Genomic DNA, 14,387 nt, shown 5'->3' with positions numbered 1-14,387 from the left:
TTTGTTCAGTGAAGTCTTCATGCAAAGAACCCTTGCATGCCCTGAGGCTGGTGTCTGTAACCTTGCTTTGTAAAGGGTAAATACCAGTAGTTGTTGCTCTGTGGGCCCCATGCGGCCTCTTGCAGTTTCCGCAGGCTGGCTGTGTGTAACTGGCCCGCCCTGCTGGAGGGGGAGTTGGGCCTGAAGGACGTCCATCTGTGCACTCTATGTGGAGCCTTATGGTGAACGAGTATCAGGCCCCCTCCCCCACAGGGGCTGTTTCCGTAGCAATGGGGACTCAGTCGCATTGCCTGTTAGCACCCCAGATTTCTGTAGCAATGCAGAATCCAGTCCCGATGTGTGGTGAGACGCTGCTTTGACAATAAACCGCATAATTTCATGGCCATGGGTTATTAACATTGGGTATGTTTGATTTTAGAACCTGTTGGCATTTGTGAAATCTGGCTGTGGTCCCTCAGTCTGTGTGGGAAAACTCAAGTGCATAACTTGGTTAAAAAGTGGGAAAGGGGCCTTCCAAAAAGTATGCCTGTGGGTTCAGAGCAGGTGTTAGTCCAGCGCGTTCCTGCCTTGGCTTCACTGAGGGGCTTTTGTCAAAAGGAGTAGAAAGCACATTCCCTAAACGTAGTAGGTGCTCGGTTAGCATTTGCTGAGGGGTTGAGTTTATTTAGAGGACGTAATTCAAGCAACAATTATTGACCATTCAAGCAACAATTATTGACCGATCAACACTTCTTAGCTCCCATTGGCTCAGATATTTTCCTTATTTTTTTCCAGGATGCCAAGAGTGGGGGTGCGGTCAGGCTCTGGTTCCCTAGTGCTTCTTGGGGGTGAGTGTGGGGACTGGTTAGTTCTGAGTGGTGTGGTGTCATCAGGAGACCCACTGAGCGCTCTGTGTCCGCTCTGACCTGTGTGCACTCTGACCTCTACCCCCGGGCCCAGGCAGTGCAGAATCAGGGAGATCTGTTTGTATCAGTGAACTGGTGGAAATTTGGACTAAGGAATACTTCTTAAGATTTACTTTTTATCGAGGTAACACTGGTTTATAACATTGTGTGTTTTATCTGTACAACTTTGTGTTTCTATTTCTTGTGTCCCAGAGCATGCTGACCACAAAAATTGCATTTCCATCCATCATCATGCAGATGAGCCTCTGCCCATTCTTCCTCTGCTTGTCCCTCCCTTGCTGCTCACCACTGCTCTCTGTATCTGCGTGTGTGCTTTGGTTTCATTTATTTTTTGCTTGATGGTTTAATTTTTATATTCCACCTGTGAGTTGAAATCATACAATATTTGTCTTTCTACATCTGACGTATTTCACTTAGCATTATACCCTAAAGGTTCATCCTTGTTGTCACAAATGGCAAAGTTTTGTCTTTTTAAATGGCTGGGTAGTATTTCATTGTGTATATGTATCACAGTTTCTTTATTCATTCATCCTTTTGGCTATTGTAAATAATGCTGTAATGAACACTGGGGTGCATACATCTTTTCAAATTAGTATTTTCATATTCTTTGCATAAATTCCCAGAAGTGGGACTGTCAGGATTATGTGATAGTTCGAGTCTTGATTTTTTTGATTGCCCAGAATGTCTGATGAATAATTTTTATTTCGCTTGTCTTTGTTGGTTTGGGTTTTGATTCAGTAGGGAATAGTGTACCTGGATTTAAATGGTGGTGTTCCACCTGTAGTCCTGCAGGTCATGTGGCTGGGAGGAGGGCACCGCTGGCTTTGTTTAGAAGTGTTTGTAGGTTCAGGGGCAGCAGACACGTGGCTGAGACTTAGCATTTCCCACGACAGTGCTAAAGTGAGACATTCTGGAACATGCTTCTTATTAATCAGCTGTGTGACTGCAGACCTGTAGGCTGGACGTGGGGCGGAGGTTATGTCCCAGGCCCAGCTCAGGGCTTGGACACATGGCAGTGCCTGCCTAGTAAAGACGTGTTGAATGAATGAATATATTAGTTTTCTGTTGTTGCTGTGACTGATGACCATAAAACTCTAGTGGCTGAAAACAAAACAGACACATTCTCTCCTGGTTCTGGATGTTAGAAGTCTGCAGTGATGCTGCTGGGCTGAAATCAAAGCAGCGGCAGGGCTGCGTTTCTCCTGGGGGCTTTCCTGGCCTGGTGAGCTTTTCCGGGTGGCCTGCACCCCTCTGCTCCTAGTCCTCTTCCAGCTTTAAAGAGCCTTACTCCAACCTGTGCTCCTGTTAACCACTCAGACTCTGACCCTCCTGCCTCCCTCTCTAAGACCCTTGTGATTACATTAAGCCCACCCGGATAATCCAGGATGATCTGTCCATTTCAGGATCCTCAATTTAATCATACCTGCAAAGTCCCTGTTGGCTGGGAAGGTAACATACTCATGGGTTCTGGGAATTAGGGCATCCACACTTACGTTACTCAGCAGGCCACGGGAGTTTGTGGAGAGTGCTCAGAGTCCTCAGTGGAGTAGTCCCCTACTGATGAATAAGAGACTCCACCCCGCTGCCTGGGCTGCTCCCACTTTGGGGGGGCCCTGCTTGGACCCCTGCTGGAGCTGTAGGGCCTCCTCAGGGGTGCCCATCTATTTCCCATGTTCAGGGCTTTTCCTTTTAGACCCAGAGTCAGCAGATTTTGCCAACCACATGTCCTGTTGCATATTCTTTGTTTTTTAAAAACAAGTGTGAAAATGGCGGGGCGGGGGGGGGGGAGTCATCTTTACCTTGAGGGCCTTAGAAAATGAGCCATTGACTGGTGCCTGACTAGTATTTTGCCAACCCATGTTTTGGACTGAACCCTGCAGGCTGGGGCTGCCTGTGGCTATCACCTTGGGGACAGTGTTCGAGAGCTCTTGTTAGTAGTGCGATGCGTGCACGCGTGTGAGTGTATTGGGAGGGGTTCATGTTCCTACCCTAGTGAACTTTTCTGTTGTTTCTTCTATCTGACAGAAACATCTGAAAATCAGATCTCATCTAGTCTTAATGGAGAATTTCAGGTGGTTTTCCATTTGAAAGCTTATTATTAATTACTGATCATTCTGACATGGGACAAGATCCAGTCTCTTTCCTGCAGGGCCTTGCAGCCCAGGGTTGGGAAGCAGCTTGGGGAGGTTAGTTATTACCAGTTCTGATTGTGGCAGAAGCTCCGTGTGTGCAGCTTTAGGGGCAGGGATTTAAAGATAGAGGGTGTGTAGCCCCTGGCACATGAGCAGGCACCAGAGAGGGAGCTGGCGTGGAGCGCTCTGATGGGCCGTCTTGGTGAGCGCTTGCGATTATCAGTCCTCATTTGTTCCTTCATGGGGCCTGCTCTCCTCTCCTGGCCACCTGGGGCCTGAGCGCTGGGCTGCGTGGGGGCCTCTCCCTGGCCGGCTGTGTCTGCCTAAACCGGGTTCTGAGTGAGGAAGGGAGTTAAGTACCCGTCCTGGGTGGCTCTGTCCTGGTGGCCCAGTGGTAAAGAACCCACCCATCTGCTAATGCAGGGGATGCGGTTTCCATCCCTGGGTTGGGAAGATCCTCTGGAGGAGGAAACTCCAGTATTCTTGCCTGGAGATCCCGTGGACAGAAGAGCCTGGCAAGCTACAGTTCATGGGGTCCTGAGAGTCAGACATGCCACACCGCACATGGGTGGCTGAAGGCCTGTGGGGAGGAGAGTGGCACTTCCGTGAAGGAGGGCAACCACTGGGTGGGTGACCCCTGCACGTCGTATGCAACTCAGGACGCTCAGCCCCAGGTGTCCATCGAGGTGCTGGAGTGTTTCCAGATACAGAATGGGTGCCTATCTGTTCCTGCACCCGAGACCGTGACTGGCAGGGCTTGAGTATCGCATTTCACGTGACAGGAACGAAAGGACGGATGCGCCCAGCTCACTGGGTGTGCTCCTCTGGCCGAGGTGGCTTCAGAATAGGGTGAAATGACTGACCTTCCTGCAGCGGCTATGCCAGGTGCCTGTTGTGAGTCATGGATATTTTCACTTCCCTTTTGTCATTGAAAACATTTTATCAGTAGGCCTAAGTTGATGCTTTAGCTTTTTTCCGCATACGTTGATTCCAGTGGGAAGTTACAGTCACTTGTACGAGTTTTTGTTCTCGCACGATCAGATGTAGAACCTAAAGCCAGGGTGAGCGTAGAATGGAAACACTGGCGCTGCTGGTCCTCAGTGCCCGGCACGTGGCCTCACTGGCTGTTCAAATCGATGAATGCCAAAGGGAATGAGGAAGGTGCTTCTGGAGGAGCCGGCGGAAAGGTAGAAGGTGGCCCTTGGGAGACGCTGCTTCCTTGGCTGGCCTTTCAAGATTTTTTTCCCAGTGGAGGGCAGGCATGGACAGTACTGCCCACATGGGCTCCTCTCCCCAAGGGGGCCTGCTCTGTCTCCCGCCCATGCCCTGCTCTTGGCGCCTGAACAGGTGTTTCCCTCTGGGTGCTGGTTCTTTGGTTTGAAAAGCGCCCATACCAGCTGCTTCATGTGATTTCCTGGCTGTGCACTTCCCTGTGGCTTGGTTTTGCTCATCCTGGTAATGGACAGCTTTCCATGAGGAAGACGTTATTTGTGATGTTACATTGTTGTGCTACAAGGGAATGAGCCTTTGTTTTTCTACCTTGAGGAGCTGTCCTTGATTCAGAGGGCCTGATGTGTGAAGTTTACCTCTCATTGTGGCTGGTGAGTGCGAGAGTGCAGCTGATTTTCAGGCAGGGAGAGTTCCTATCATTGGAAGTGGGGTGGTGTCTACAAGATGCTCTTTAAATGTGAGAAAGGCTGCCTGCGTGGGAACGGCATCTTTCTAGGGACAGAGTCCGAAGCTTTCTTCACATCTTCAAGGAGATCCATGATCCCTAAGGATTCAGTTCACTGGATCAGAGGTTCTGGTGGATTAACACTTTTTTTCCCCCCCATTTCAAAGGCAGATCGGGAGCGGTGCCGAGAAAAATTTCCTTACTAGATGACATTTCATCGCAATGTCCGATCGTTTGGGGCAAATAACCAAGGGCAAGGATGGGAAAAGCAAGTATTCGACTCTCAGCCTGTTTGACAAGTATAAAGGAAAATCAGTAGATTCAATCAGATCCTCAGGTAAGAGCGGGTAGGGGCCCAGTACCCTATGCTTTCCCTTAGGGAGACTTTTGGGTCTAGGACCAGGAAAACCTAGGGTCCCCTGTCTGGTTAGACAGATGTGGTCCACACAAGCCAGTCTTCTGGGCCTATGGGGTCACCCCCATAGTTCTTGGGGAGCCCATTACCCTCTACTTCTATGTGATGTCCTATTTCAGATCCTGGACTATTCCTGACTGCTGTAGCAGGATTATTTCCTCATCTGTCTTGTCTTATTGAAGCTCTGGCTATTTTGAGCCCGATGGGTAGAATGGAATTTAATTTGCACTAGAATTACCCTTTTTAGCTTTTGTGGTTCTGCTATTCCGGAACTTGGTGGGAAAATTTCCTGTTGATTCTGTCCACACCCCCTGAGAATGTTTTGAATGTTGGGGTCCCTGCTTAGGCTTGGCTGAGTCCCCGCAGTCCTGCTGTCATGAGGCCAGAGCAGTCTCCCCTTGCACAGGGCTGGTGATTGTGTGGGACGGAGGTTTTGGGGCCTGGCTCTTTACTGTGTCCTAAACTTAAACTCCCTGAGCCTACTGCCCACAAATAACCGGAAGCCTCCACAGTGGCTTCAGCAGCCAGTGTCTTTGAAGTCCTTGGTGAAGAGCTTGTCAGTTCAGTTCAGTTCAGTCGCTCAGTCATGTCCGACTCTTTGCGACCCCGTGAATTGCAGCACGCCAGGCCTCCCTGTCCATCACTGTCTCCCGGAGTTCACTCAGACTCACGTCCATCGAGTCAGTGATGCCATCCAGCCATCTCATCCTCTGTTGTCCCCTTTTCCTCCTGCCCCCAATCCCTCCCAGCATCAGAGTCTTTTCCAATGAGTCAACTCTTCTCATGAGGTGGCCAAAGTATTGGAGTTTCAGCCTTAGCATCATTCCTTCCAAAGAAATCCCAGGGCTGATCTCCTTCAGAATGGACTGGTTGGATCTCCTTGCAGTCCAAGGGACTCTCAAGAGTCTTCTCCAACACCACAGTTGAAGCTTGTAAAGTGACTATAAGTTACGACCACGCACTTTTGTGTGTTTTTGTTTAAAATACTTTGATTTATTTATTTGGCTGCGCTGGGTGTTAGTTGCTGCACGCAGGATCTTGAGTTGCAGCATGCGGGTTCTTAGTTGTAGCATGTGGGGTCTAGTTCCCTGACCAGAGATTGAGCCTAGCCCCCTGCCTTGGCACTGCAGTCTTAAGTCACTGGGCCGCCAGGGAAGTTCCTTCTCACGGCAGATCTGTCCCTTGTTTTTCACTTGGTCGCCATTGTCATCATCACTTAGAGTTTAGAAGAGCAGCCGAGTGAACCCAGAATCTCTGCTTCCGTGGCTTCCTGTGCAGCATCTCTTTCCATCCCTCCCCCTGCAGTTATTCCTCGACATGGCTTACAAAGTCTCGGGAAAGTTGCCACGGCCCGGCGCATGCCACCGCCTGCAAACCTGCCAAGTCTGAAGTCTGAAAACAAAGGAAACGACCCCAACATCGTGATAGTACCCAAGGACGGAACAGGATGGGCAAACAAGCAGGACCAGCAAGACCCAAAGAGGTGAGAGCGAGGGGTGGGCGGTAGGCGGGAGTTGGAGGACGCCCCTTCCACCTCTACTCCTGCTGCTGAGTTGTTTCTCGCTTCCTGGCTCCTGGAGCCAAAGCGGCAGGGTTTCTGTGAGCCACCTGGTCCCCAGTGATCAGTGTCCCTCTTGCCTTATTAAGAAAGCCCTCATCACTCCCAGAGGAGCTTATGCAATGACTCGAGCCAGTTCCTGAACAACCCACTGTGGACAGAGCCGAGTGCTTGATTTTGGTTGGGGTCCCTGGGTGCTGGGCCCCAGGTGGAGAAGGAGGAACCTTCTGCATTGAGGGATCACAGCGCCCCATATAGGCGGCTGCTCTCCTCCCCACAACCCGGTCACTGAGGAGAGCCACACCAGGCCCAGGCACTCCGGGTCAGTGCGCAGCTGCCCTGCATCGGGGACGGCTAGGAAGGCATCAGGAAGGGACAGGGCCTCACTAAGGCCAGCAGGCAGAGCCCGGCTGCTGGGGTTTGCTTGTCAGGCAGTGGAAATGGAGCAGTTTGGCCTCGTCCACCTTTGTGCCCTGTTTCCCTGAGGTCCAGTTGCTGATACCCCAGACCCAGAAAGTAAAGGTGGCCCAGATCACGGCCTGCCAACCAGGGTCCTTTTCTCTAATTGAAAATGGCCCAAAGCTTCCTGTAGTTAATTCAGACAAGATGTAGAGAGTGAACAGATTATTAGGCCAGGTGATTGATCAGTAATAAGCAAATACTGTAAACATTTCCTAACAGTCTGAATAGGGATCGTCCCAATTCATGGGGTAGTGTGACGTGTAGAATAGGCTCTGCTGTGTGATTTCTAGCGAGGCCGTTGATTAGCTTTGTGGAAGCTGGGGAACCATTTGACTTCTGACCATCAGTGTCCTCCTGTGAAGTACAAATAACCCCTGGCTCCAGGGGCGGCTACAGGAGAGGGACAAGAGGACCCAGGTGACATGCTTGGCACAGGGCCTGGTGGGTGGCAGATGTCAGTGTTACTCTTCCTGCCAGTCACAGACACTGCAGCCTCTAATGAAACGGGTGCTGCACGTTTCAGTGTAAGCAATGAAATGCCTCTGCTACTGCTAGTTCTAGAGAGCTAGGACGAAACCTCGCTCCCTCCTTTTATCCAGTCTTAACACACCGTCGGCATGGCATCGGGCAGCTTGAACGGGGCCGGTGTGCTGAAGCATGTTTGCCAGAGAGAGGTGGAGAGCGTTGGTAGTGGCAGCAGATGCTGGCGCTGCGTCTCTGCTGCCCCCTCCCTGGTGGTCAGGCAGGTGGCCGAGTGGGGAGGACCACACCCACTGGGGCTCGGTGTTTGGAGTACACAGAAAAGTTCATTGTGGTTTTATCTGTCATGGAAGAGAATCTGGAGATTGGCACGTTCTAGGCCTTCCACCTGTGTCATTAGGAGAAAGTGGTGGGTTCACGTGTGTTGTCATACTGAGATGTGCGTGTGGTGTTAGCCTACTTGTGTTAAAAAGTACTATGCTAACGTGTGTGGAAAAGTCTGCTAGAGTTTCTCTCTGGAGGATGACATGGTGACACATTCTGTATGGTATGTGTTTATTTTTACCTTGAGCATATATTTTTTTTCACAAACCGATAGGTTAAAAAAGGATCTCCTGTTTCAGAGTGGTCAGCCCCTGAGGAGCTGTGAATCCTTGGTCAGGAGTGAGAGGCGGGGGCCCCTCCACCCACCACTGTAGCCGCCTTCGTGGCAGATTCTCCGTCTCTCTGTTGTTCGCCCCTTTGTTGTTCACAGTGGGCTTTCAGTCTCTGCAGGCAGAAGCTGTTCAGGAAGGCAGACAGCTGTGCTGGCCGTCCTGTTAGGGGTCGGTGAGCAGACCTCACATGTGGTCCAGTTCTCATTCTCTTGGCCAGCCTAGGAGTCTGCCGGGGGGAGGTATTTGTAACCCGCCAGAGGAGGTTGGAATGTGGAGGGACCCTGAGGTCATGGCCTCTGATCCTCGTGTGTGTCCTGCCTTTGTCCAGTTCCAGTGTGACGGCCTCTCAGCCGCCGGAGTTGCTGCCGCAGCCGGGTTTGCAGAAATCTGTCTCCAATTTGCAGAAGCCGACACAGTCGATCAGTCAGGAGGTAGGTGCTGGGGACCCCATCACCGTGAAGGGTGGCTCCCTGTGACCTGCCCATTCCAGAGGCCAACCTGAAGAGTGACTTTCAAAAAAGACCCCAGATTCAGGATAGAATGTAGATGCCTAGTTGGATTCCTGTTGGCTTAGCTCAAGGTGAGTCACCTGGGCAGCTGCATGCTAGATCCGGGCCCCGCAGTGTCTCCTCGGAAGCAAGAGCCATAAGGAGACAGCAAGCGTTAGGCCACAGGAGGTTCAACAGTCTGGTGAGTTTGGAAAGCAAAACAAAGCGGGCACCTTCATGGGTTTTCTTAGCGTCAGACTTTCTCTCTGTATCTTCAGTATGCTGATGTGTCCTGGGTCTCCAGGTGAAGGACACTGTGGACAGCAGTCCCCGAATTTACTTGTCCTTGGAAATGTCTTTTAGCAGACTGTCTCTGGGGACTAGTGTTTCTCAGAATATGCTTTGTGGAATAATGAGCTATAATCCTTCATTTGTCAATGCATTTCAGACACCTCTCTAAACAGAAAATCATGATTAATCAAGAGCTCGTATTGTACTTGGTCCATCAGCATCTGTGGGTTACAAAGGCTAGCAGCTGGTAGCTGGAAATCTGGACAGATACCTGGCACTCGCTGGCTCTCTTGAAAAGAACCACTCTGTGGGGAACATTCACCGCTTTGCCAAAGGGACACCCTCCTCCAGCCAATACTGAACTGTGCTTTTAAATCAAAGGAAAAGAAGAAGAAGGAAAAAAATCTATATTCATGTGAGACTCCATGTTCACCAGCCTAAGTCCACTGAGGCCTGTTGAACAGTGGGTAGCGTGGAGTTCGTGTCTCTTTCCCAGATTTGAGACGAAGTGTGGTTAGGGCGCCTTGGTTGTTCTGTAGCCCTGGCTTGGTGTCAGAGCTGGCTCTGTGAGCCTGTTGGAGATGAGCTCGCCACGTCCCTGCCGTGTAGGGCCTGGGCTCCCGTGGAGAACGGGTGCTGTGGGCCCGTCGGGGCCGGATCAGGCCCTGCCCTGGAGCCAGCCCGCGGCCCCTCTGGCGCTTCCTGGCTTTCCTTTCCTGCAGAGACGGTGAGAGGAAGAGGCCCCCAGTGTTTCCCGGCTTTGAAACCTTGTCTCAGAGGCAGTTTGACTCTGGGCACGCAATTTGCTGCAGTGTTAGTAACCCTTCCTTGGCCGGCCCCACAGGCCTTCTCTTCCAGTTTGGTGCCCTTGGTGGGCGAGGGCCAGGGCCCCTGTGACTGCAGACCCCAAGGGGGTGGCTGTGGGATAGCAGTGACCTGGGGCCTCTGCCTCCTGGTCCGGAGGCCCACCTCCAGCTCCCAGCTGTTCAGACCCCCCCGGGACCTGTGGGCATTCCAGGTCACTGGGAGCAAGTCTGTGATAAATGGGTTGTTGCACTTAAGCTCTGCCTTGGAGGCTGGAGAGACCACCATCTGCCCTGAGCGTGTGTGGAGGTGGCAGCAGGGGAGGACAGAGAAGGGAATTATTTGATCTGGGATCCAGTCCAGTGGGTGAAGAGACGTCACGCTGCGTCAGCTTGGTTTTGTGTATCTTTACCTTCAGTTGTTTAGGCATGTTGCTGGGAGAGGCAGCTGAACTCAGTGGTTGGGGACCTGAAGGGGCTTTGGACCCTGGTAGGGTGGGAACAAGTCCTGGTCCTCCTTCCCTAGTTGGGTGTCTAACCCACGTGACCCTGGTGTGCCTGGCACCTGGCTTGCATGTAGGGAGCTTTCAGCAAAGGTGTGCCGATGAGGCGCGCCCAGATGAGGTGGGAGCGGAAGGCTGGGCTTGGGGAGTCAGGCCTTGGAGGATGACAGGAGCCGTGGGAAGTGGTGCCGGGCTTGCCAGCGACACAGCAGGCACGTCAGCTTTCCCATACGTGTATTCTCTTAGCAGCAGCACAGTTTTTAAGGCACGTGCTGGAGTTGGGTTTGGTCTTGTCCCTGGAGCAAGACAGAGGAGCTCTGTGTGGGCGCGTGTTCCAGGCTGTGGCCCTGGCTCTGCTCTGTGACCCTGGGCTGGCCGCTTGCCCTCCGGCCTGCTCTGCATCTGTCGTGTGGCCAGTGCTTCCTGAGCCCGGGCTGCTTCCTGAGTGAGTGGAAGGCTATGTGGCAAGCACGTGTGCTTGGGTCCTGCCCAGCTGGTGGTAGTGGGTACAGCGATGTAGCCTCGGGGCACCTTGCTGTGACATGGTCGGGGCACGGACAGCAGCCTGCTGGGCTGGCCCTGTTCTCATTCTCTTCTTTCTTTCAGAATACAAATTCAGCTCCAGGTGGACCAAAGTCATGGGCACAGCTGAATGGAAAGCCAGCAGGACACGAAGGTGGTAAGTGAGCGTGTGGTGTCGCACTGGGTCGTGAGAGGGACGAGTACCTTTTCTGGACTGTCCCAGTTCAGTTCAGACAGCCTGAAGCTTTGTGGACTCTCCTCGCTGAGCGAGGTACTGCCTTTGCCTGGCGTGGAGGCGCTGATTCTGCGGACCACATCAGCTCTCTGGTCTCATTGAACATTAACACTGAAGACAGTCCCCCGGGTGTGTGGAGGAGACCCCAGCACACCCTGGTTGGCTGAGCTGCTAAAGGAACAAGTCCTCACTCAGCGAGCACCCGCCTCCTCCCTGGTGGGGCGAGGTGTCATGTGCGGGACGCTGGCTTGCGGCCCGGGTTTGTAAATCAGCAGCCCTGGGAGCTGAGCTGCTTGCTTTTGGACGGTGGCACCAGAGCAGGCAGAGGTTATGTGGGGTTTGTTGCCATGGTGTCCCGCCTGACACAGGGAGACACATGCAGACGGCTGTTCAGCCCAGGGACGGTGGAGGGCGCGTGGGAAGAGGAAGTGTCCAGAGCCTTAGGTCAGTGCCGAGCCGCGGGCTGAGATGGCTCCAGGGCAGGCCAGGGTACAGTGGCTGCGTGGTGGGGTGGGGATCTGGGCTGTGGGCCCAGGTCAGCAGGTGTTTTTGCAAGGAGCCAAACATCCGGATTTCTCTCTGGACTCTCCTGGTTTTCCAGTGTTGGGGGCATTTTTCTAGCACGATGTGTAGACAGCACCAGTCAACGCCTCGAGCTGGAAGGAAAGGGATGGAGGTATGAGCGGCTTGACCACAGCTGCCCTTTCCTCCGTGACCAGCACAGGCCACCGTCTTTACCGTCAGCCCTGTCCTGGCGTTGCCTCTGTCTTCTGCGTGTCCCTGCTGGCCGAGGCCTTCCCAGGCCTCACGTGTCATGGTTGAGAGTGGACACCAGCTCCACCCGCCAGCTGCCCTGCACACCTGGCTGCTCTGCCACTCTGAGCATGGGCCCTTCTGGGTTGGGTTGCCGTGCGGGTGAAGACTTGCCCCTTCCTCCGTCTCCATGGGGATGTCAATCAGTCGGTGTGGCGGGGACACGCAGCTTCAGCCGGGAGGGTGAGGTGGAGGGAGCCAGACAAGCAGAGAGGGTTGGGTGGGGGCTGTGACAGGGCCTTTTAGACCTAGACAAGGTCCTTCCAGAGGCTTTGTGGAGACCATTCACTGGGCTGTTCACAGTGGGTCTTTGCTCTCTGTAGCCTGTATTTCTGTGAGGTTGAAATATTCTTAAGTAAATTCAATGTACTTATTTTTAATTAACAGGAACGATAGAGGTTATTTGAATTAAAGTTGGCACAGCTCTTATGGAGGGCAGCCTGACACTGCCCATCAGTACCAGCCTGATACCCTCTGACCTAGCAGTTCCTCTGCGGGGCGATCACCCTGCAAGTGATACCTGTGTAACACAAGATCTCACTGCCCTGTTATAACTGCAAAAGATTGGAAGCAGCCACTTGAAATGTCCATCAAATGATGGTACTTTAATGAAATGCTGTTTGGCTAGAAGGAAAAAAATGCAGTTTTCTACTGATCTGGCAAGCTTTCCAGGACATATTATTAAGTGAAAAAAGCATAGAATAGTATGCAGAGTATTTTACCATTTGTGCAAAAAATCAGGATGAGAGAAAATACGTTTCTAGAAAATGTATGTGCATTAAAAAAAAAAAAAAAGATCTCTGGAGGGAAAGGAAGAGAGGGGACAGAACAGAAAAGTGCATATTTTGTGAGGACATTTGATGTAGATCAGGGCTTCCCTGGTGGCTCAGACAGTGAGAATCTGCCTGGGAAGCTGGAGGCCCCAGGTTCCATCCCTGGGTTGGGAAGATCCCCTGGAGAAGGAAATGGCAGTCCATTCCAGTGCTCTTGCCATGGATGGAGGAGCCCGGCGGGCTGTTGTCCACGGGGTTGCAGAGAGTCCCACACGACTGAGCAACTGACACTTCCACTTTTCTTTGATGTGGAAAGATGGGGTACCTGGGTGGGAGGAGGCCTTCTGTTGATTCTTCTTTAAGGCTTCTTACCTTTGAACCTTTTGATTTATTTATGGAAATGAAACTTGGTTTAGAAATAATTTTAAAACACAGTGAAATATCCTGTCAACATGTTGTAGCTCGTCTGGGAGGCGGCAGAACCTAGTAGCCCAAGAGGAAAGAACAGACGTGTGCTGACTATGACCCCTCCTACGCGGGGGTTACAGCCTGTGAGGCTTCCAGGGCTGTGCACAGACATTGTCACGACTTTGGAACTGTCGATGTCCTTCCTGAGTTGATGGACTCTGCATGTGGAGGGTGGTCCCAGGCCTGTTTCACCTGGACCAGGCCCAGGCCTAGGTCTGCCTGTGTGGTTCAGGCAGAGGCCAGAGGTGCGTGGCCCGCAGGCTCTGCTGCCTAAACCACCAGCAGCTCCCTCTGGGGCCTTGCAAGAAGCCCCTGATTGTGCTGCCTCTGTTCCTCCGGGCAGAGAACAGAGGGCAGGAGGGAATGCTGGGTGAGCATTACAGGGCATCGGAACCTTAAGAATGTGATTTTGCTGTGAATGTTGGAGTTCTTCACTTTGTCCTTTTTATCTCTGGAGGGCAAGTTTTATTCATAATTAGAATATCACCTTTATGATTATTAAGACAGGAAAAAAGTACTAGGCTTTTTTTGTTTTCTTGGTTATTACTTTAACTTCCAACTGTCTACCTTTTTTTGTGTGTGTGGCCACATGACATGTGAGATCATTCCTTGACCAGGGATGGAACCCGTGCTCCTCTGCAGTGGGAGCTCGGAGTCGTAACCCCTGGACCACCAGGGAAGTCCGTCTATTCCTACTTTTAAAGTATTGACTTTCATATTTCACTCCTGCCAGTGACCTTTTGATACAATGAGGCAACTGTGAGAGTATTGGTCCTCCTTCGTGACACCTGGCGATTGTCTCTCAAGTGAAGCATTGGTTAGTAATGTGTCCGTCTACCCCTGTGGTGGGTTCATCTGACCCCCCTGTCCCTTTTTACTAAGGGGGATGGTGGACGGATGGCCACCTTGAGCTTCTGCACTGACCCTGCCGCCTCTTTCTGAAAAAGCCTGCTGCGGTCAGCAGGTGCTCCGGTCAGTAATTCCTGGGGACAGACGTGGGTGTGTTGCCTGGGGGTCAGGGTGAGCCACAGTCGGATGTTTACCGTGTGGTGCTGCACGTGCGCTGTGTGTTCACTGAAGGGACCGGACCCCACTCCAAGCCCTGAAATGCGTCACTCGTCCGTGCCCATTCATCGAAGATGATTGCAGGGTCCCAGTGCCCCTTGCTCTGAGTGATAGGAGCAACCCCTTTCTCTGCAGGGGTTGAT

The 14,387-nt window shown here is 52.2% G+C and overlaps 1 protein-coding gene across 20 annotated transcripts in view; it reads left to right on the top strand.

Annotated features, from left to right (window-relative positions):
- Positions 1–14,387, top strand: part of PRRC2B (proline rich coiled-coil 2B) — an 85,742-nt gene that overhangs the window by 22,983 nt on the left and 48,372 nt on the right. For 17 of the 20 annotated variants that reach the window (XM_069582115.1, XM_069582112.1, XM_069582125.1 and 14 more), the window contains exons 2-5: positions 4,880–5,049; positions 6,433–6,610; positions 8,612–8,714; positions 10,975–11,047. In XM_069582115.1, the coding sequence (XP_069438216.1) occupies positions 4,935–5,049; positions 6,433–6,610; positions 8,612–8,714; positions 10,975–11,047 (469 nt within the window). In that variant the 5' untranslated portion in view covers positions 4,880–4,934. The remainder of the gene's footprint in view (positions 1–4,879; positions 5,050–6,432; positions 6,611–8,611; positions 8,715–10,974; positions 11,048–14,387) is intronic. The other 3 variants (XM_069582113.1, XM_069582105.1, XM_069582122.1) reach the window with 1 other exon arrangement.

Source organism: Ovis canadensis, chromosome 3, assembly GCF_042477335.2.
Source record: "Ovis canadensis isolate MfBH-ARS-UI-01 breed Bighorn chromosome 3, ARS-UI_OviCan_v2, whole genome shotgun sequence".
NCBI lineage: Eukaryota > Metazoa > Chordata > Mammalia > Artiodactyla > Bovidae > Ovis > Ovis canadensis.
Note: the sequence above shows the minus strand (reverse complement) of the source record. Positions and strands in the feature narration are given on the sequence as shown.